Source organism: Carlito syrichta, unplaced genomic scaffold, assembly GCF_000164805.1.
Source record: "Carlito syrichta isolate Samal-C Ts95f unplaced genomic scaffold, Tarsius_syrichta-2.0.1 Scaffold316235, whole genome shotgun sequence".
Lineage (NCBI taxonomy): Eukaryota > Metazoa > Chordata > Mammalia > Primates > Tarsiidae > Carlito > Carlito syrichta.
The window spans coordinates 341,201-364,822 of record NW_007260331.1 but is presented as its reverse complement, the minus strand read 5'-3'; the positions used below and the strand labels follow the sequence as shown (position 1 = coordinate 364,822).

Here is a 23,622-nt window from a genome sequence, read left to right as displayed (position 1 = left end):
ATTCATTACATTTAAAAAGAATTAAACCTGTTTTCACAAATTGCCAAATTCATTACGTATAAAAAAGCAAAGACTACATTTTGTTTAAAGTTTGGACAAATCAGTAAATTTCTGATATTTGGTTTAAAAATAAAGGGTTAAGTGAATTTATTTAGTAGAGATATTTTTATATTAAAATAACAAAATTATATGCTAAATATAATAAGATTCTCAAATTGACTTATGAAAATCTACATGTAGTTAAATTGCCTTGTAACATTTAAGGATCTACTCATTCTGATTTCTGTTCACTAACTTTTCATAGAACTATGGTCTGTATTTATAAGTGATATTATATTTATTGTCCTATAAAAGTCCTAGACATGGTGGATATAATGTTATACTTAGTATCAATTTTACTGTGAAGTATTTGTATTTAATAAATTTAGCATTTATTACAATATAATAATTATATATAATTATATGTAATTATGTATTTGAATTATACATTGTAAATATGATAGTATTACTATTGTTATTATTGCTACTGCTGTCATTTTTGTAACTACTACTACTACTACTAGCTATTGATTATCAACTGTCTACTACCTATTAAACACTGTTTTTAGCATTTTAAATCTAATGACTAATATAATAAGAAGAAATTACTGTTAGCCTCATTGATTTATGAAAACTATGTACTTCATCTCTAGGAAACTCAGTGTCCTCCACCAATTACAATAGTTGTTCTAGATAATCACCTAAATTCCTTTCTACTTCCTTAACTATCTCATATCCAGTGTAAACAACTTTCTGTGACAAAGGGTAAACTCTTTATCTAAAGTCACATTATGGAAACCATAGAGGGAAAAATTGATGTTATGCATATAAAGTATCATCTCTCCAAGGATATAGTAAGAAGAGTGTGTATGTGTGTGTGTGTGTGTACATTTCAGCTACCATGCATACACACACACACACACACACACACACACATATACATATATATTTATATAAAACATATACTTGTATAGTATTTGTGAATATGTATTATACATTTGAAGAATATAACTAACTACATATAAAGACTATATATGTATATATATGTAAAACTATATATGTATATATATGTAAAACTATATATGTATATAAATATGTAAAACTACATATGTATTTACAAAATCCCTATGACATTTTTTCAAACAAAGAAAGCAACATTACACGCTTAAAAAATTATCCCAATTACTTTGCTGTTCCTAACCAGACTGTGCTACTTGGATTAAAAACACATATACATACACAATAATATTCTTTGCTGATTAAACACCCAAAATCAGAATGATAGAGCTGCAAGAAACCTTGCAGATCACAACTTGTCTTGGTCCCTTGACCCTTGAACTTGCCTTGGTCCTTATATTTTGGAAAAATTGCTTATGTGATCTTTGGTCCTCAGGCTTTGAAAACTAGTAGCTGTATGATCTTGGGTACATTTTTTGATCTCTCAAGGACTTTGTTTCTTTGTCTATAAAATGACAATAATAGTATTTTCCTTGCTGAACAGTTTGTTGTTTATATGACTAGCAGCATAGTATGTTTGTTTATACCAGCATCACTACACACACATGAATAACGTGTTGTACTACAATGTTGGAATGGCTACATCACTAAGTGATAGAAATTTTTCAGCTCTATTATAATCTTATAGAGCCACCATTGTATATACAGTCCATCATTGAACAAAATGTCAATGACTGACCATAATTATATATAAATACATAAATACACACAGACACACAGAAAGAGAGAGAGTGAGAGAGAGAGACTGATGGTATATGCATTATTTAAACAAACAGATTGATGTTTGTCTTTATAACTGGTAACATTTCAAAAAAAATAGGCACGCCATTTTCAGTTTTAAAGACCATGTTTTGTAGCCCAATAGATATTTTCAGGGTTTTATTTTTGCATTTTGAAGTATGAGTAGCAACCAATAACCCGATGAATAATAAGAATAGCTTTCCTAAGATAATTACAGTATATTTAATGCTATCGTTAAATGCATGTAGAGAGTAAAAGTAGAAAACAATTCTCCAACCCCTCTGCCACCACCACACAAAAGCATGTGTATTATAAAGCATACACACTGGAAATGTGAAAATAAAAATAAGTCAGTTATGCGATTCAACTACAGTTAAAAAAGCACTTTGTGGAAGAGCCTAATGAGAACTGGTATCTCCCAAAAGCTAATTATATGTCAATTGAAACATTTATGTTTTTCTCTGTATCTATACCTATATCAAAACTGGAAACCCTATTGCATTGAATACGTCTTTACAAACTACATTTTTACATTTCAGCTACCATGCAAAAGCGCCTGAAGAAGGAGAAAAAAGCCAAGAGAAAACTGCAAGAAGCCTTAGAATTTGAATCCAAGCGCCGGGAGCAAGTGGAGCAGGCACTTAAGCAAGTCACCACTATTGACGGTGGCCTGCGGATGTTAAAAGGTAATGTCTGTTTTGAATTTTTACGTTCAAGGTAAACAACACAAAACTGATTTAAGAAAGAATAGAAAGACAGAATGAAAGGGAGGGAGGGAAAGCGAGAAAACTTGGTCCAGGAGTGATTAAAAAATTAATTTGAGGCCAAGCGTTTTAAGTCACGAATTACACTCAGTCGAAATGATCCCTGTTATGCGAGATACAAATAGCCTAGGAATAACAGGAAATCCTTCTGACTTTTGCAATAACACTGATACCTTCCTGCACTTACACTTTTGCAATAGCACTGATACCTTCCTGCACTTAAAGCAGAAGCAATAACACTGATACCTTCCTGCACTTAAAAGTAAATGCTTTAGGTGTATGCATGTTACAATATGCTATTGTTTGGGGAACTGTATTTTGACAAACTAGAGGATGCTGGTTCCTTTAATGCAGATTGCATCAGTGTTGAGGTGCTTAAGGAGTGCTTGGTTGAAAAAGAACTTCTAAGTAAATCCCAGGAAATCCTGCAGGAGGAGGTGCTTATATCATGGAATCTCTATGTCTTCTTTTTTTAGATTAGAAAATATAGGTTATTTAGAAAGTAAATTGGAGAGAAAGAAGAGAGAGGCGATTCACCTCTCCAAGGTAGGAGAGGGGACCAAATCTTAGAAAACATGGCATCAGCCATAGCTCAAAGAACACATGGCCACACCAGAGTTTAATAAAGCAATAGCCATGAAATCCCTTCATTCCAAACTTTTCTGATTCCATTTTTAATTCTGAAACTCCATAACATTGTTTCTTCTCATTCAGACCCAATTTCAAGTAAATGTTCAATTAAATATGAGTATATACATACACAAAGAGGACCTTTTAATATCACCTGAATATTTTGGAACATATCTGAAGTGCTCAGTAGTAAACATTTGCCCCTAGAGCCAACACTACATAAAGATCATAAACCATACTGTATATTTTGGTCTTCACTTTTCATAGAAATAATATAATGGATCATTTATCATATCCTACAAATGGAAAATATACCATAAGAATGGGCACTTCCACTTATGCAGTTGTATCCTTCATTTTTCACTTGTTCTGCAGTCAACTGTTAGCCTGATAGTCTTAGGGGATTTTTACAGACAGATTATTTTCCTAAGACTTATTTTTAGAGAATTAAATGTATAAAGAATACCTGGAAATATATATTCAACTGAGAATTTCATTAGGGTTATTTTATAATCCTCCCTTATAATTTTAAAAACAAATAGATACAAAAACAATGCCACCCAAGGTTTTACGTCATCTATAGGACCCAAGTACTGGTTTATTGGAGTTTTCCCTTTAAATAGAATCAGCAAAAGTTTGGACTTCTAGCAGACCTTCTCTCCCTCTGATAGTGGACCTGGTACTCAGTGTGTTGCTGTGTGTCCCTCATTCCTCCTCCTTTCCTCCCTTCCCTAGCAGTGGCCAGTGTCAGCTCTTTCCAGCCTTGTGCTCCTGTTATCTGCATGCAACTAACTTATGTAAGTTGTAGTATGTTCTCACATATACCCCACAACTCTAAAATAAAATTTTTTTAAAGTAAAATGAAACATGTAAAAAAAAATTAAATCAGGAAACAGAATTGTACCTTAATCTTGAATGTCACTTCTTTTAGATCCTGGAATTCCAGATATTGAAATAGAAAACAATGGGACTTCTCATGATAGTGCTGCTATAAAAGGTATAGTCAACAGCATATTTCTTTCTATAGCTTCTTCCCTGGGGATGGGGTGGGAATGAGTCTCTATGTTGATACTTATCATGTAAGTAAAATAAATACATTTTTAACTATTCTTTACTTTATGAAGCAATTTGCAGTGTTCTCTGAGAAAAACAAAATACTAATATCTTTGAAAACCCAACAACAGTACAGATGAGTAGGGACCAGTAATTTTGCATATACAGTGTGATCAAATTATGTTTAGCTGTTAAAAAGATATACATTTATACATGAGGAATATTCTAAAAACGCATACATGTGGATGCAATTTATCTTTTAGAAGTGTACAATACTAAGAGTTTTTAAAAACTCTACTACTTCACTGTTTGTAAAATTACTGTATAATTGTAAAGTATCAATATTTTAAAGGTGTTCTAGACAACATTTTTAACCAACTTTTAAATTTAAATGTTAAATTTAGAAATTACCTAAGTATGAAAATAAGAGCATGACTTATAACTCATGATTACAATAAATGTTTGAACCTTTTAAAATATTTAAAAACATTTAGTAGTAAGACAACAGATGAAAGAAATCAGCATAGAGTCTCACTGAAGTACAAAAGCACCAAAAAGTATGAGTTAGATTTGACCCCTGGAAATGTTCTAGTGTGATTCCAATGCACTTTTCTAGCCCTTTATGCATATTAAATTTATTTTCACATTTATTGTGAGAAAACGCTTTGCTCTAATAGAAAAGAAAATATATTTCATGAGAAAACTATTTTCTAACTTTGAAAAAACGAAGACAACCATGAATATGCTGCTTGCTGGAATTAATCACTGCCTTTCTACTGTGTGATGACTGAATCTACATAAAGGCAACAGAACTGGATGTAACCAACAGATCCATTTGGGTTCATCTGAGGGTTACCATTTTATGTGGCAGCTTGATGCAATTTAGAAATCCCCATACATGTAGTTTTATAAGTTATCTTTATAAAACTAGGAGAGTTAGAGCTCATGGATCTTCTGGTGATCCTGATTCTTCTGCAGCTGGGTATACCTAACTAATGCATTAACTATGTTAGGTATGAAAGCATGCATGTTACTTAGCTCATTCAATGAAGCTTTTCCTGTTTCTTATCCTCCCCTCCCCCTCTTTTTTTGCCTGCTTTCTTCCCTCAGCTTAAAGGCTGTGACTATGTGCGTAAAACCAATTTGAATGGGAATCAATGTTTGTTCAATCAATTCACCACAGCTAAATTTTCTAAAGAAAAGTCCCACTAGTTGTGGGTCTGGTATTTAAGGTTGCCATCACATAATAGGGCCAGCCATGGTAGGGATGAATAGCCGGAAGCTTTTGATTCTTCTGAATCAGTGGCACACAAATATGGATACAGTCTTTAAGGAGCATTGAGCTTAATTGTGCCCTGCTTTGAGTGGGATGCAAGGCCAGCTTTGAAACTGGAGTGGGTAAACCAAAGTGAATTTTCCCTTTATTATCCTTTAGCCCTGTACCTTCAGTTCACTGCTGTTTAATTTTAATAATGCCTTTAGTTCAGAGTAGTAGAATCTTTCCCAATTCTGAGATAAATTCAAGCTTTTAAACTGTCCTAAAATTATTTTATTTCCATGCAACAAACAATGATATTTTATTCATGGGTAGTTAACTAGGTGATATAAGCAAAAGGCAGAGTCTCTCTTCATTTGGTTCCAATTTTTTAAAATAAAATCTGCAAAGAACAGCTTTTACATATAAACTTGAACTTAGGGCAGGACACATTTAATATTTGTTTTCACTGTGCATACTTTTAATAAGTTCTACTACTATTTGCTGACTAAATATGAGAGAATTAGATATGCCTTTAAAAGGATTGGGATGGCACTTATTTTACAGCAAGGGACTTACATTTTATTATTTTTTTCCAAATTACAAATGGAAGTGTCTAGTATTTGTGGTTAATATTGTATATAAATGGTAAAATATGGTGGGTTAATGATTCGTCATTGGATGTCTGCCTTTTAGATTATGTTAAATAATGTCCTTGGTAAATGTGATAAAAATGGAAAAGTACACATTCTCTCCATTCTTAACACAGCATTTAAGCATTGTAAATGATAATGTAAATACTATATAAATAAATAATGATAATGTAAATAAATGTAAATGATAAAGCTCCCATCATCACTAGAGTGAAAGTTTTGTGTTAATATGACAGTAGAATCACAATGTAATATCAAAAACAGGATTTTTCTGGCAAAAATGATTTTTCCTGTTAGGGAAATAGGTGCCTGGAAATATTATCAGAACTAATCTTAAATATAGTTCACCAAATAAATAAACTCAAATAATTGCCTTAAAAATTCCAATTATTTTGCCTAATATTTGAGATGCTCAGGATTGAAACATTACTTTTATGTATATCTATGTACCTCAGAAAACGTATAATGCTTGGAGAACATGAAATGCAAGCTTAAACCATTATTTTTCATTCTTCCTAATACTTTTGCTTTTATGTGCTATAGTTCTTTTCTTTTGTGACTTATTTTAATATTGTTTTCATCTTTTCCACTTCCCTCATGTACATATTTTTTTAACTGGGAAGAATATTTCCTACCATTGTTTGTGTGGGTTAATTTACAATGCTATTTCCAAACTCATCTTCATCACAGCAAATAATTCTAGTATTAGTGAAGCCCTTTCTTTTCCTATTGCCAATAGCTCTGCTGGGTAGAAATCTATCATTCACCTACTGCTCTCACTTTGAAATTCAATTAATTCCACTGTGACATCTCCTTAAAAATGTTGCATGGTCACCCGTAGGAGCAAAAAAAAATAAATAAATAAAATTCATATCCAGTTTTGAGATGATTTCCACATGGATATTAGTGTAGCAGACAAACTGCTTGTGCACCAGGATTTTTACATTTCTTCTATGCTTTGAATATTTGACAGGCAAAATATCATGCATAGACCACCTTCCAATAAAAGGATACTGTACACTTATATTTTAGCAGTCTACTATAGCAACTCCTACTGAATGTTTTCAGGTGACCAAACAATGAATACATACTCCAGTGGCTGTGCCCACTCTCTCTAGAGGTGAAGGATTAGGTGGAGCATATACACTAATGTCAACCCATTCAGATTCCTCTAACTCAGTTGGGGCCCTGCAAGATGGCACATCAACCATCTTATCAACTAATCTCTGTTTCACATAAAATAAACATACTGGGTGTCATTAAGTGCACCTTCAGATCAATGATTTTTGCAAATGACATTCAAGTGCCATTTGCGTAGTGCATTTTTGCTGATAAAAGCAAATTAAATTAGCACAACTACAAGTGAGCTGATAAAAACTAAAACCGAACAGCAGTACCATTAGCCAACAAAGTAATATTTTCTCTTTACTGCGGTCTGCCATTTAGTTATTATCCTATTGGAAATCTAATTATAATCCTTTTACTCCCTAGTCAAACTTCAGTTTTTGCAAGCTTAGCACTGACAAGTGATTTCATTACATTTGATTGCCCGCGCCCAGATTGACTTTACTTCACTTGGAGACCTAAAAGCCCTCTCAGTTTCTCAGATTCCCTGTTTGCACATTACTGCAACAGCTCCTTTAATTAATTAGCATGAACAGCAGTAACATGAACTGCTGAACAGAAAATAACATCATTTTATGATTGCAGGGAGACTTCTCCTTTTGCATGTTTATACCTTAGTTAAGTTTTGTATGACTATATTTCATTGTTAGAGGCTACTGGTACAGTTGACAGTGCACGTTTCTTAATTTTTTAAAAAATTGACATCACTATCTTAATAATAACAGATAAAAACAAGCACAGAATATGAAGTTCCTAAATTTTAAAAAGTAGACAATTGCCTTCATGAACTGACTTTGTAGTAATAAAATTACTTTTAAAAAGTTCAAGGGAAATAACATTGCAAAGTACAAGGGCACAGCAACACACTGCTTCTGTTTGTGCCATTGCATTTGTATGGTGAAAAATAAAAATAAAAGTAAACTAAGAACTTCTTTTTGCAAGTGGAAAGTCAATCTCTGTGAATGATATTTACTTTTGCTTTTTTGCCTACATGTTTGAATAAGACACAAGATGATTTAACACTGTAATACTTTTTTTCTTTGATATTTTTTCCATAAATATAGTGGGATCTTAAATACTTTTTCTTCTTTTGCTAATAACACCAGAAGTAGATATCAAATCAAACCTATGTGCTAAAGCAAACCAAAATTGATGTAAAAGTAAATTTTCTAAACCCTCTGAACCATTTTTGTTAAAAAAAATGTGAGTTTATTCAGAGTATAGATTAACCATTCAAAGATAAGAGTTTCATGATCTCATCTATGCAGCACCTGGTGAAGTTACCACCTAAGAATCAAAAGCAAAATGAAATGTCACTTGATTCCAAAAGCAGCAGATACAATTTTAACATTTACATATTTTAAAACTATATTTTGGCCAGACTCGGTGGCTCAGTCTGTAATCCCGTGCCTTTGGGAGGCTGAGGTGAGTGGATTGCCTAAGCCCGTGGGTTCGAGACCCGCCTGGGCAGCAAGACCTCATCTCTACAATAAATCAAAAAATCAGCCGGGCGTGGTAGCGCATGCCTGTAATTCCGGCTACTTGGAAGGCTGAGGCGGAAGGATCGCTGGAGCCCAGCAGTTTGAGGCTGTGGTGGCCGGAAGTGGACACTGCACTCCAGTCTGGGCGACAGAGTGAGACTCCAACTCAAAAAAACAAAACAAAACAAAAAAACCCTATATTTTAAGACATAATTTAGTATACATATATTGATATAGAATATTTAATATATGTGTAACATAGATTATGCATATATGTATTATTTCTCTCAAAATCAATTAGAACAATATCTATCATTCCTTGACTCTTTAGACTTCCTTATTATTTTCTCTCTTTGCTACTTGCTTTCTAACCTAAAACAACAGTCCTCCAAAGAGTTTAGGATGGCATGACAGCATTACTAAAAACAACAATCCTTAAGATAAGATTATCATTGTAGAATTTGGAAAGATAGTAAGAAAAGTGATGGTAGGAGCATGAAAGGAGACAGAAAAGATAAATCACATATAATTTCTTGCCATGTATGTGATATGATAAGAAAAACTAAAAGGAGAATAGATAGAATTTCTATAAAGGCTTTTTTACTAATCACCATGGTGTGTTCTCCATCTTTGCCTTGGGGTTTCACTGACTGCTTCCTAACCTAACTTCATCCACCACTAATTTCACCGCCCTTGGTGTCTTGTACTTTGTGGGAAGATATACACAGGAACTCTGATGTTCCCATTGTAAAGTGGACATGCTTATCTTGTAAAGTAGAGATATACAGCAAGTCAGAGACCAGAGGAATTGTGTTAAGTGGGTCTTCTTCTTTTTTTTTTTTTTGAGTTGGAGTTTCACTCTGTCGCCCAGACTGGAGTGCAGTGGCCGCTCCCGGCCACTGCGGCCTCAACCTGCTGGGCTCCTGCTGGGCTCTGCCTCAGCCTTCCAAGTAGCCGGAATTACAGGCATGTGCTACCACACCCAACTGATTTTTTGATTTATTGTAGAGATGAGGTCTTGCTGCCCAGGCGGGTCTCGAACCCGCGGGCTCAGGCAATCCACTCACCTCAGCCTCCCAAAGGCGCGGGATTACAGGCTGAGCCACCGAGCCCGGCTTAAGTGGGTCTTCTTAAAGATGTTATTTTAAATGCTTCCTTGGAGAGTGGTAACATTTTACTAACCAGAGAAACTTTATTTCAACTGCCATCACAGAGTGGGAAAAAGCTCTAGCACACACCCCACAGAGAAGATCCCAGCATCTTCCCCTAAAGCTCTAGGGTGGATGTTGTTTTTTCCTCTTTTCCTGTAAGATTTATTAGACGGCCTGAGTCTTTTTATTTTCTTTCTCATGAAGTATTTGTCTCTTATTTTTTTATCTTTTACAAGATTTTTATCCTGATTGGTGATACCTCCCTGACCTGACTATATCATCTCTCTCTGCTGTGAAATACATGTCAGATCATAACATACATTCTAATTCTAGTTATTTCTTAGAAAGATGTAAAGAACTTACATGATCATTTAGGGCCCAGTTGTCATAGTGGTGGCTTGCACCCTGTACGTTGTTAACAAAATTATTTTCAGTGACCTAAAGGCTGTCACACTAATTATGATAATATGAAATCTCATACACAGATCTAAGACTTGCAGTTCCCGCTTCATCTTATATAGCAGATGAAATTGCAGTGTTAGCAAGATAGTGAGACTCACAAGCCAAGACAGGTTGTTCTGCTAGACAGGATTTTGAGTTTACAGGACTACTTCATTAATAGGTCTTTTATAAAACTATAATCAAGTGTATCTATAATTTACTTAACTCTGATAACTGCTTTACCAGTTACTTTATGCTCTATCCTGTTTCATATACAATACTTGCTTTCAGCTTGGGATTTACCTTCCGCCATCCCCAACCCAGGTGTACCTGAAGAACATGCAAAAGGAAAAATTTTTCTTTGCTTAAAAGTTTAAATGAAGATTTATTTGTTACTTTCACATTTGTGTTTTAATTAATAAAACAGACAACATTTTCATTGAAGACTGTAATCACATGCCATAATTTTCATACCACCTTTAGAAGACTAGAATTATTAATGTATGATGGTTCTGTGCCAAGGTACTTATTCTGTAAATAGGAAATTCATAACCTAAAATTGTCATCATGAAAAAAAGAAAGGCAATACCTAGTATTTGTATTGCATGGTAAACTATGCCATTCCTAACACAAGTATCCTTTAGGAGGATTAGCCCTATGATGTAGCTTAGAAGAGTGTGGTTAACCTCCATTTTGTAAGTTGAAAATAACTCAAGAGAAGTTAACATGCTTGCTGTTGACAGTGGGGACTAAAACACAAGAATCATAACTCCCTCACGCATTGCTTTCGCTATGTGTCACCATCAATCCATAAGTGTAAAAATCTCTCATAATTAGATAGCTAGGATATGTAACAAGACTATAGTATTATCTCATGCAAAACAGTGCATGGGGTTACGGGGATGGGAGGAGGCTTCTCCAGTTTGTAGTTAATTAACCAAAATAGTCTAAAACCAACTATAATTTAATAATCATTTTTGCCTTAACATTTTATAGAGATTGGGGTAATATTTACAAAAATTAGACAACTACCATATAACTTTCTTTTCTGTTTAAAACTGTATAGAACAGCTGAAATAGTAACGGAAACTGTTTATGTGTAATTAAACTCACATCACCTTGTCAGAACTAGACTCCAACAGATCATTACTAATCTAATTTTAGGTTGGGATTCCTTATTGTGGGGTATTAGCATAAAATTGCATTTGTTTGTTCTAGGAAATCATGTAACACTACAACTTGGAAATTAAAATGAATTTAAAGAAAAAACAATTCTTTGTTTTTCTGTGATAGATCACTGCCAGGAGAGGGAGGGAGAGGGGGCGCATAACATCAGTAAGGGTACCTGATCCTAATCCAGGCAAAGTGAGGTCCAATGGGAGGCCCAAACTTCACCTTTAAGTAAATCTCTTATGTACCCAATCCTGACTTGTACCTCACATCTTTGAAATAAAAACATTACAGCATAACAGATTTTTTAAAAGAAAAAAATTATTTGGAATTTTATATATACCACTTTGAATTCTCCTAATCTGTTGACCATCCTCCCCCAGAAGTTCATAGTTTTTTAATGTTTGAAAATTAACATTGGTAATAATCTGCACATTAAAGTGGGAATCTGCTTTTTGTCAATAATAAAAATGATTATTGGGGCCACATTTTCACCAATTCTATTAGTTTTCAATAAAGCATCATTTATTTTTTAAACATTTCTTCTCTATCTTTCTTTTCTTCCACAAATGCCTAAGTGCTCTTATAGTCCTTAAAATAATAAAAATGAATAAATAAAATGTTGTTCTCAGCATCTGTGAGCAACAATTTAATAATAAGTAAGGCAAATCCTATGAGAGAGAGAGCTAACACATACTCAAATCTTACACTCTCATAGTAGCTGCATTTCAGCCTTCTATGGGAAATATTGTATTTTATCATCTTTAACATTGTATAAGTTATCATCTAATATTTTTCCATTACTTCCATTTTTCACTTTCCTACATATTTTGATTTCTTTGAAATCAGGTATTATTGTGTTTTTCTATCAGTTTAGATGACAAAAGGAATAGCTAAAAGTTATTATAAAAATAAATTTATTATACTTTTAAGTGTTACATTTAAATATTTCCAATATGCATCCTATACAAAACTCAAATAAATTTGACCTTTATGAAACATTTTGTAAGCTTCATACTTCTGAAAGGTGGGGGATCCACCCTAGATTCTTTAGGGAAATGGCATAGAAACATAAGCAGTACTTTTCACAGTAACATTATCCACAGCAAGAAAATAGTGAAAGAAGACAGCATTCTATATGTGATATATGTACTTAATGTTACTCCTGACATAGTGTTCCATAAATACTAGCTTTCATTTATTCTCCTGTCCCTTCTTTTCTCTTCCCAGCTGGCAAATAGAATTTAAGTACTTCTAAAGTTCTTACCATGGCTCAAAAGCTGCAGATCTCCATAATGGACACATGTACTTTTATTGCCATTTTATAGCTGGTATATGAGAGGCACAAATTAAGTGGCAGAAAGAGTACTGGTCTAGTACTCTAGTTTCTCAATTACTAAATTTTAGAACTGATTTAACCTCTCTCTGCCTTAATTTTAGTAAAATAAGTATCATAATGCATGCCTAATCTTTCTCATCAATGAATGAGATACAAGTATACCAAATACAATGTATTATACTCTGACAAGTATACCAAATACAATGTATTATTATTACTGTTCCCTATAAAATACACACAAAATTGGCATCTTGTTTGCACATGTAGATTTTAGTAGAAATAAGTTATTTGGTATATAAGTGATATATAAAACTTTCTCTAAAATATATGCTTTTCAGTATATATTTACAGTAACTGTATCTCTAAATTTATCTCTGTGTGAGTGCAGAAATGTATTCATGCTTCCTTTTTAGGATAGGTCTTATAAGAACTAGAGATTCAATAAAGGGGGAAAGGGTGTATTGAATAATAATTTTACAAAAAGAGGGTGAGTTAAAAGTGATGAAGAGAGTTTGATATTCCTTTATTATACCATTTGCAAAGAAAAGATGACCTGTACTTATCTTTGTTTTGATTAAGTTATGTCAGAAATATTTTAGGGCTAATAAAGTCAAGTGATTATTAGTTTTAAAAAAAACTGTATTTTATAAAAAGTGTCACATTAAAAAAATAAATACCTTATGGAAAAAAATACTCGAAAATAATGCTTTTCTTTAGACAAAGAGGGTTCAAATGCTATACTGTTTAATTATCTGCCCCTAGCTTGCAGTGTTCTACGTTTCCTACTCTCAAATTAGTAGCTTCCTATTTATACAACAGCACTAACAATTAAGTGGACCACAAGCTAACCTCACTACTGTTACTTATTTGGTTTGAGAATGTCGTGTCCTAACATGTTTCCACAACTGAAATAGAACTCATACAATTAATTCTACATTTAATTTGGATTGAACCTAAGACTGAAGTGGAAACAAATGGAGCATTAACCAGCATAATTTTATCTCTTTTATTTCGGTTAGGAAAACATGGCCCCAGAGATTATTTTACTTGCTGCCAGATAATATAATGCCGATTTGAATATTAGAAACACATCACTAATTTAAGCAACTTAAAGAAAACATGGAAATTAATACATATCTGGAGAATTCATTTACAAAATACCACCATTAGTTCAAGAGTAAGTTATCTACCTCAAAAGAAAGGCTTGATAGCCTAAAGTAGGCCTGTGATGAGCCTATTGTTTTTCAAGGAAGTCCTATTGTTTATAGAAGTGAGCAAGTGGTGGAGAAATGCTTGAAAGAAAATATGAGCCTTGGGTAGGCAATTAAATGAATTTTATTCTAAACATAAATTAAGCATCTAAAAACATTATAGACACATTTCTAAATAGTTTTTAAAAAGTTAAAAGTTTACCGTTACTTTCAAATAACTGTCCTGTCAGGAAAGGAAATCTCATCCTGAGGGAAAATTGCAATCATTAACGAAGATTTTGACTCATTCAAAATACTGTGGATCTTTACTCATCTTTTCGACTGTGAAGGAAAAAAAACCTTCCCAAGTGCTTTGTTTACTAAGCGAGTAATACATTTTGCTGCAGGTTGCAAAGCAAAAGAACATGCACAGGGAAATCATAAGTATATTTTAGAGTTAGGAAATATCATTTATACCAATTTTGTATTGTCAGTATCATCCCTAGAGAATAAGATTAAGTCTTAAACTACTGTAAATCTACAGTTTTGCTCACCTTTGTATAATTTAATTTTTAATAAAATGAGACATATAAATGAATATTTGGTTAAAGGATAAACCTAATAAAGTAATACATTTATTGCACACAGATTTATTCAAATCTTGAGCATATATAGCACAGCAAAATACTGTCGAGTGAGTTTGTGGTTTCCAGTGAAAGTGCATTGAGTAGATTTTGAATTTTATTTGTTGGAATGAAATTTTGACCAGGTCTTATTGTTTTTTCTGTGCAGCCTGAACACTGATGCCGGAACTCCAACTGATCATAGGCACGAATAGGGTGCTGTAGTAGTTACCTGTTTAACTAGTGTTGTAATTCTTTAGAATTCATACTCAAATTCTTGAAATATGGAAACTTAAATTACTATTTGTTCATTATTAATAAATAGAAACTTGCACGTTCAGAAAAAATGTGCTGGAGAATGGGTTTCATGAGTTTTTAGGGGATAATCATAAAGATGACTGAAAATTATATTTTACACCTTTTTAAACCCTTTCTTCCAACTAATTCATAGTGCTTCACAAACATTTTCACATTAATCCACACAGCATCCTAGTGGGGTAAGTAGGTGAAAGAATTTTTAAGATAGTAAAAATGCTATTTATAAATGGTGTGATAGAAATTAAAATTCAGAAACACTCACTTTAAGTTGTGATTACTGTGAAATAGCTTTATATTTGTCTGACCTGTGATTTAACAATAATTATATCAGGAAGTCATCCATTTGTACAGATAATCAATGTTTGTCATCACTGCTTTGGAGATCACATTTCTAAAAGAGACGCTTTGCCTGTAATGTTCTCCAAGGGAAAATATGGAGTTCTAGTTTCGAGATATTACCTCACCCAGTTTTTCCCTTGAACTATTGATTCTGGAACAAGTCTTTTAACCCCTTTCTGCTGGCATATCCCTCACCTATAAAGAAGGCAATGATAAAACCAGATACCCAATTTACTAAAATACAAACTTACTCTTCTTTTCTTTTCTCCCAAGTCCAAACTTTCTTTCTCTTTATTAAGTTATCAACAAGCAAACAGAATAAAAAACTCTATAGACATAAGAATAGAGAAAGGCAGATATGATGGGTCAGATACAGCATGAATATTTTGCAGTGTTCACCTTCTGGTTTAGACATGGTCGGATGCCTACTGTGTTCAAGTGATTAAGAGCAAGTAGATTATTTGGCTTGAATTGCTCAGGAAATGGCCTCAATTATTATTAACTGTTTACTTAGTAGAGACCTGAACATAGGCTGGTGTTAGATACTTGTTATCATCATTTTTATGCCTATTATGAATCTAGTAGAGTGATATTTTGATGTGCTATACGGTAGTCTAGTGGTCAAAAAAATTTAATGCCTCTCCTAAAGTGCCCTCCTTACATCAAGCAATGTCTAATCCATTTTGTTATTTTTACATTAGCCCCAAGTAAGTACTGATGTGACAAAAGTACCACTTGTCTTATGCAACAGACCAACAGAGATTTTATCCATTTTACAAAAATGAGCTCCCCATGACAGTACATGCAATTTCTGCTGAAATGGCCACCCATCCTACACCCTTTAAAATATTACATTAATTCATATTAATGTGACAATTCAGTCATTCCATTCTCTGAAGGAATTTCTTCTAAGGCACATGGATTTACCTTCTAGTATTCTACAGGGACTGTGGAAGGCCTGCTTATGTAGAATAGGTGTGCAATTCGCTGTAATAATGCCACATTAGAAATATTTTATGGAGAAGGATTGAGACAAACCAAATGACAATTTTTATTGATATCAAATATCTGAAGTGAATACAATGAAGTGACTGTAAATATAGCATCCAAAAGTCTCATCATTATATAGTCAAACAGCATATATTGGAATATGAAATCACTTAAAAATACACTAGTGTCTTTTCATAAGTAGATATTTTTAACTTACTTTGGTTGAACTATCCTGAATTGTACCCCACATCTTTAAAATAAAATAAAATAATAAAAAATAATTTTTTAAAGACTCCTCCTGTGTTTTCCCCCTGGCCTTTCCCCATCTATCTGCCTTCTTTATAACATCTGATGTTAGCTATTCCTGCTCATAGACTTTAGGTGTATACCACAGAAGGCAAGTTTCACATTTACTTGAGGTTAGAGCAGCCAGTTGTGATTTTTAAAAGATAACTCAACTGACCAGCAGAGGCTCGTTTCCTGTATGAAAGGTTGACACTGGCCTTCTGTGCCATGGGGTGTGCCTATGTCAGACGTTGCTGTGCTAAGGGAAGGATTGCATGGAACTGTGTTTTTACTTCAAAAGTGGTCACATTTGTTCATAACAAATTCTTACTTTTACTTATCTGGTAAATCTTAAAGCAATAAAGTCTGTCAGCACAATGTCAGTGTGTGTGTCTCTCCTTGTAGGTTTCTAAGCTCCCTAACATTCCCCTAGAGAGGCTTTGTTAGTTGCTCTTCCTGATCTTTAATCTTGTTTACATCCAGAATGCATATGAGATCAGCTCTGTTTGGAGTTCAAGTCCAAACCCTCTAAAAACAGGAGACATTCAATTACTAATTAGCTGTTTCTTGTTTCTAATGAAGTGAGCAGGGTCTGGATTAAAATTCAGCCACTGCTCTCTTATATATATGGTTCCAGATGTTTTTGTTTTATCTAGGAGTTTACTTTGACAGCTTCTACTAAATGATAAATTACTCATATTATAGCTGATATGCATTTTGAAATTGAAATGTGGCAGACTTTAAGATTGCTCCAAGGATCATTGTCACTTAGCAGGTCAATACTGGCTCCTTCTTTATTGATCATCCAGTATTGGCATATGTAAAACAGTAACCAAACATGTATCAACATTATACAGCATGATACACATGAGTCTATTTTGCTACTGTCTTCAAAATTGGGAGAAAAAGTTTTACTAACATAAAATCTCTATTATATTCTGGGTAGAAAAATTGATTCATATTAATGCTGTCCTCTTCTAGCTAGCCTAGTTTTTCTTTGGATTTTTGAGCTGCATGGAAACTGTACCTGATAAGCCTTATTAGCAGGCACATTTAATGAAGGGTGTGGGCAGATATGTTTGTCTCTTAATAAAGACAAAAATTAAACAAAAATGTAGAGATTTCTCAGAAACTGCATTTTTCTAAAGAACAAATAATGATTGCCTTTTTGGCGTTCCTTGCTGTTTTTACGTACCTTTGTATAGAGGATATTGTTTTGCCATTGCTTTCAAGTTTGTAATCTTCACAATTTGCATTGCATGATATAAACTTTAGCTATATTGTATAAATTTCAACCCTAGTAAAATAACTGTCTGTCATATGATGTTTAAGAGCTTTCCTTTGACATTTAGGCTGTGTATACAGAGGATGAGGTAGACTGGAGAACTGGACAACTATCTGGTCAATTTTATCAGAATAAATATTCTCAAACTCCACAAAGTAGTCTGAGTAATTCTCTATGGTGGAAGATTACCAGACAGTTTCCAAAACCTGAAGCTTTGTTTTTATCTGGTTCCTGGAAAAGTTCAGGTGAATTCCATGGGTTCCTAGGGAAAATGTCTGGTTGCCTTCTAATGAATTCCAGTTCCCCAGCTATTCTCACACAAACACAAACGTTTATTATTATTATTATTATTATTATTATTATTATTATTATATTAACTTATCACATCTTTATTTTTGGTTCTGAGGTATTATCCAGAAAATTTTACCTACTCACCATGATACCATCTATACAGAAATAACAAATATTTTAAATATATTATACACAAGGTTAAAAAGGGTGTACGTTATTCCTATTAATACTAAACTTTAGCCAGAAAGAGTTACTATTTTAGACTAAGCATATTAGACAAACTATGATCATGTATTGTCCTTTATATGTGAAGATAATATATTTGATTCACAAATATGGATTTTAAATGTTTCTCAAGCACAGGTGATTAATTTGAACGGATTCATCCACATTTATTTTCCTGCTTTTCCTTTTGCAACACAATTTTTTAAAATACAGCTAGATCTAGACTCAGTTCGTAGGCCATTGCTATTTAAAAAAAATAAGTAATATTAGGCAAAAAGTAGAATTATATTTTTAAAAAATTTCCAGCAATAACTTTTACCCACATCTGTCAAATATTATCTAACTCCAGGATGTGAACTCTTTTCATTACCATGAATGCCAGTTTGATCAAACACTATGGCTAAAATAGTATTCATACTAGTCTTCCTTCATGCAGTATTCACAGTCCAGAATTACCCTGAGGAGAGGATACTACAAATGTACAAAGTTGTCATAATTTTAGATCATAACTAGATACTCCTTTCCCCCTATTTTGTTAAACCATAGGGATTTCAAATGTACCATTATGCATGAAAGGAAAAAAGTAATATAGATCATTATAGACATTATTACATAGTTTATGAAGCCTTCAATGTCTCTAGTGCTGTGGAAAGCAGAGAAGCTGTAGCATGAAACTTGAAGGATCTTTGAAAACTGACACATTAACATATAGAAATGTTAAGAAAAGTTAAATTTTACTACGCTAAATCAAGTCTGTTACATAAGATCAATTTGGGTTCCTGAAGATAGACGTTTTAGTATTTTATGCACGTATCAGAATTATTCCTCAGAAGAACTAACTTGTTTTCTTTTTTTTTAAGGAGGTAACTATTACTGTTTAGCAATGGCACAACAGTTTTATTCGGCCTGAAAGGTCCTCACTGGCTTTACATAAATGAAGATGTTTGTGATTCCAGTTTATCTCTGAAACTATTCAACATGAAGTTATTGCAATTGTGTTTATCAGCAAAGCTTTGTTTACTGAAGGAGTTATTCAATCTATGTTACATTAAAGAAAGAACCATGTGTACAGTTTAAAAGCAATGATGCAAACTTTGTCTTTACATTAGATCGACCAGTTTAAGAATATGAGATGGATATTAATGACTAAAGTAACTTGACCATATTTTATGCGTTTCTATGCTCATTTCAGCTTGGCTTTTTGCATTTTGAGGAAAGAAAATGCAGTAGTATGTTAGAGATTAGAAACATATGTATGGTTTCTCTGTTCTACCATATATTAATTTAAAAGTACACCTTCTTTGTTTAAAATGTACTTGCTAATCTTCAGTATAAATAAAAGCATTTTGACTTTACCAATTGTCACTGAGTTTTTATTTTCAAATTGCTAACTATAGTCAATGAAATATATAATAGAATCAATGAAAAGCAAAATATAGGAAAAGGAAGGTGTTTGCAAAGTTTCTTCCAGTTTTGGTATTTCCAAACAGATATTAATATATATCTTATTTCAGTTAACCTTTTGGAACAAGCTGATATTCTTTGCCTCAGTTGTTCTCTGGAATCACACTGGCCTTTTCCTGGCCATGTGTGCTTAGTGAACCTGCTGCCAGGAGGAAGGACTGTACTGGGAAGCAAGAAAAATGGGAATTAGAAAATTACGAATTAGAAAATCTGTTTTGAATAGTTATTATTTTCCAAAAGTTTATTCTAGAACCATCTTCAGTGGAGAGCAAAAAATAAAAAAAAAGGAAGAGGTAAATATATCTAATCTGGCCCAAAGAAATATCAGATTTCTTTGTATGTCTAAGTGTTCATTGTAGGCTAGTTGAGAAACCAAGGTCAGTCATAGCCCTGTCCTACTGTTTTTTTTAAGTTCTGTTTTTGCCTTCTCCTTGGTTCACTCCTGGTAAAATTCAGGAGCCCACTCAAATTCTGGTTGACCAAGAAACTTGTCAGTTTTTTATGAAGTGGCAGTGCTACTCCCATTCCTTATCTGTAATGTAAACATGTATTTTATCCCGTAATACTTATAGCTGTTCATCCAACGACTGTAGGTCTGCTACTTTGGAATCATGTTGCTACTTCTGCAGATGTTTTCTCTCACCATCACCTTCTTACCATTATCATTTATGGAAATCTTGAGTCCTAACAAGACTACAAGAGGAAAAAGATCCCTAGGATTTTTGTAGGCTAAGTAGGCCTGGTCTGGTAGTATACTGTACCCACAACATTACACACAATCAGGGCCCTTGTAGTCAATCATATGATATGTCAGCTTACATTATTTAAAAGTTAGAGTAATGACCAGAGGAAGCTATGCCATTAGATTCCTAACTCCAAGAGGTCCAGGTGCTTAATGTGGTATGTGGTTTAAACTCACCTGGTAGCAGTTATGCACACTGGCTTAACATCAACGGGAGTAATTCAATTTTGGGTACAGTGGATGATTGAGACTTTTAGGGAAGTAGAGGCAACTATAGGAATATCCTGGTTATTTGGAACCCACTTCATTGGCCCATCAGAGGAAAATGAGCCAAGAAAATACTGGGAGTGAGGACCACAATGCAACCTCCATTTTTCCTGGGATAGAAATGTTGGCCAGGTCAACACAACTCCTTGACCACCCTTCCAAATACCCCTCCTCACCACCACCTCCCTCCTCCACCAACTTAAGAATTTTAGCCTTACAAAAAGGAACTGGTTACAGAACAAGAGTTCCTTCATGACAGGATGGTGATTTCAGTGTATATCAATTTTTTTCCTCAAGTGTAAACACTTTTCCCCTAGGATTAGGAGGATCAGTGTTACATTATTTCCCTTTGCACTCTCATTAGAGAAAATGCAGTTAATATTCATAATGGAAGTGTGGCTGCAGGAGCTGGATTAGTCTCATGCAAATTCCAGAGTCTCTGACCTTCGTAACTTCACCACGTGTGGAATAGTGGGGGTGGAACACAGCTGCTGCCACCACAAGACATGCTCATCTCATTGTCATTTATAATTGCAATCCTAGTATAAAAGTATATTTCCATACCTTTTAAGTCAGCTAACATTTTTAGTGGACTCAACTGTTGCTGTTCTTCCCAATGTATGCCATTTATATATAATGGCATTTATGTATAACACAACACAAATCTTATAGATTTGGTTGTAAAGTGTGTGTAAAGTCTTCTCTCCCTCAGAAAATACCAGCATTATGCCTTCTTACTCAAGGAAATGTGTCTCTGTGGATAATGTTCAAAAAATAATTTAGAATAGAATCTGAGATTCAGGAGTGAATGGGAGGGTCTTTGAAGACTATCAAAGGTCTGATATCTCAGAGTCAGTATGGACAATTGTAATGCCAAGGAGATGCATCATTTGTTAGATAGCTGTCAGTATTATAAAGCCCAAATCTGATGTTGAACCTTGCATTTCACAACTTCAGCTTGAACTTGGAGGAAACCTCTCTGCAGTCACACACATAACTAAATTACTTCCTCATTTAAAATTATAAAAATTTGTCAAATATTACAAGTAAAATAAAAGGAATCAGCAAAAGTTTTATTCCAGTTTGCACTCATGTGCATGCATGTGTGCACACACAGAGAGTATATGCTTACAAAACACTCCTGCTTTTCTTTTTCAATGACTTACTGAAATTAAATATGGGTATTTTTCCAGTTTCATCTGGTTTAACTCTCTCTTGAAGCATATAAGCAGCTAAATTATGGGATGTAAAACAAAAGTCGGGTATGAAGATAGTTGCCTATCATTGGGGGTGGTGATAGTCATTTTGAATATAATGCCTAGATGATGATGATCATTTTGAAGCTCAGCTTTTTAATCATTAAAACAAAAGGTCTTCTCCCTTGACCCCTCATTGACCATGTACGATTTTCCTTTTTAACTCCTCTGTCAGTTACTCTTCAATCCTTTAAACTTTCTAGATTTAAACTGAATGATAGGACAGCAGAGAACACAAACCTGGGACCCTGTTTTAAATTTGTATACATTAGATGTATTGGAGGCAGAAGCTCCAAGAAGACAGATGTGCTAATTTTAAGACTGGTTAGGATTTCAGTCACATTTATTAGCATCTTTGGAAGTGATGTATGCCTTATTGAACATACTACTCATTTATTCAAATCAGAGAGCTACAATACCACAAATGCAGTTGAACTCAACTGATGAACTTTTAAGGACATGTCATGATTATTCATTATGTTCTGATTGGGGACTATTTATTCACTGTTGGATGAAATTTTAAACAATGAGTTAAACCGATAATTCAGTGTGCAATTTTTTTCTAAAAATATAGTAGGGTATGCCTCTTGGGCTGATGTGTTATTTCTGAGATTACCAGAATTTTATATCTTAACAATTCCAGAGCAACACGAACACACCTAAAATTCTGTCTTAATTAGTCAAAGGTGATCATTAAAATTAAAAGCATGTATTTAGGTACAATTCCGTGTCTAACGTTGAAAATGATACTTTATATATAACTAGAAGCTTCCAATAGAATACAGGAAATAGAGTGTCCATCATAAATAATTAGAAGTCACTACAAATGCTAGATAATTAAATGCTGATATGTATGGCATTAAATAAAGAAGGAAGAACATGTCATATTCAAGAAAAATGAATATGTTTTATGAACCCTGAATAGAGTCCTAAAGAGCAAGTAGGATTTGTGGGAAGAAAACAAAGGTAATACACCAGAACCACCTAAACTCCAGAGCAAGAAAGTAGAATGGTGCCGGGCTCGGTGGCTCAGCCTGTAATCCCGCGCCTTTGGGAGGCTGAGGTGAGTGGATTGCCTGAGCCTGCGGGTTCGAGACCCGCCTGGGCAGCGAGACCTCATCTCCATAATAAATCAAAAAATCAGCTGGGCGTGGTCGCGCATGCCTGTAATTCCAGCTACCTGGAAGGCTGAGGCGGAAGGATCGCCGGAGCCCAGCAGGTCGAGGCTGCGGTGGCCGGGAGCGGCCACTGCACTCCAGTCTGGGCGACAGAGTGAGACTCCAACTCAAAAAAAAAAAAAAAAAAAAAAAAAAAGAAAGTAGAATGGTATGTACTGTTCATGAAACAGAAAAAAAAAATATTCACTCTAAGGAAGCAAAGAATTCTTGTACAGTTTTAGGGGAAACAAGATTTGATAGTTAAGATGGAGATATATTACAGAACACCTTGTATAGGTAGCAATGAATATATCAGAGCAATGCATTTGGA

General features: G+C 33.9%; 1 protein-coding gene across 1 annotated transcript; it reads left to right on the top strand.

Annotated features, from left to right (window-relative positions):
* The first annotated feature begins 2,341 nt into the window (after positions 1-2,341).
* LOC110594557 (dachshund homolog 2-like) lies at positions 2,342-19,759 on the top strand. The gene is made up of 3 exons (XM_021706959.1): positions 2,342-2,483; positions 4,123-4,188; positions 19,266-19,759. Exons 1-3 carry the CDS (start codon positions 2,342-2,344, stop codon positions 19,313-19,315), a joined length of 258 nt encoding a protein of 85 aa, XP_021562634.1. The 3' UTR covers positions 19,316-19,759.
* The last annotated feature ends 3,863 nt before the right edge of the window (positions 19,760-23,622 follow it).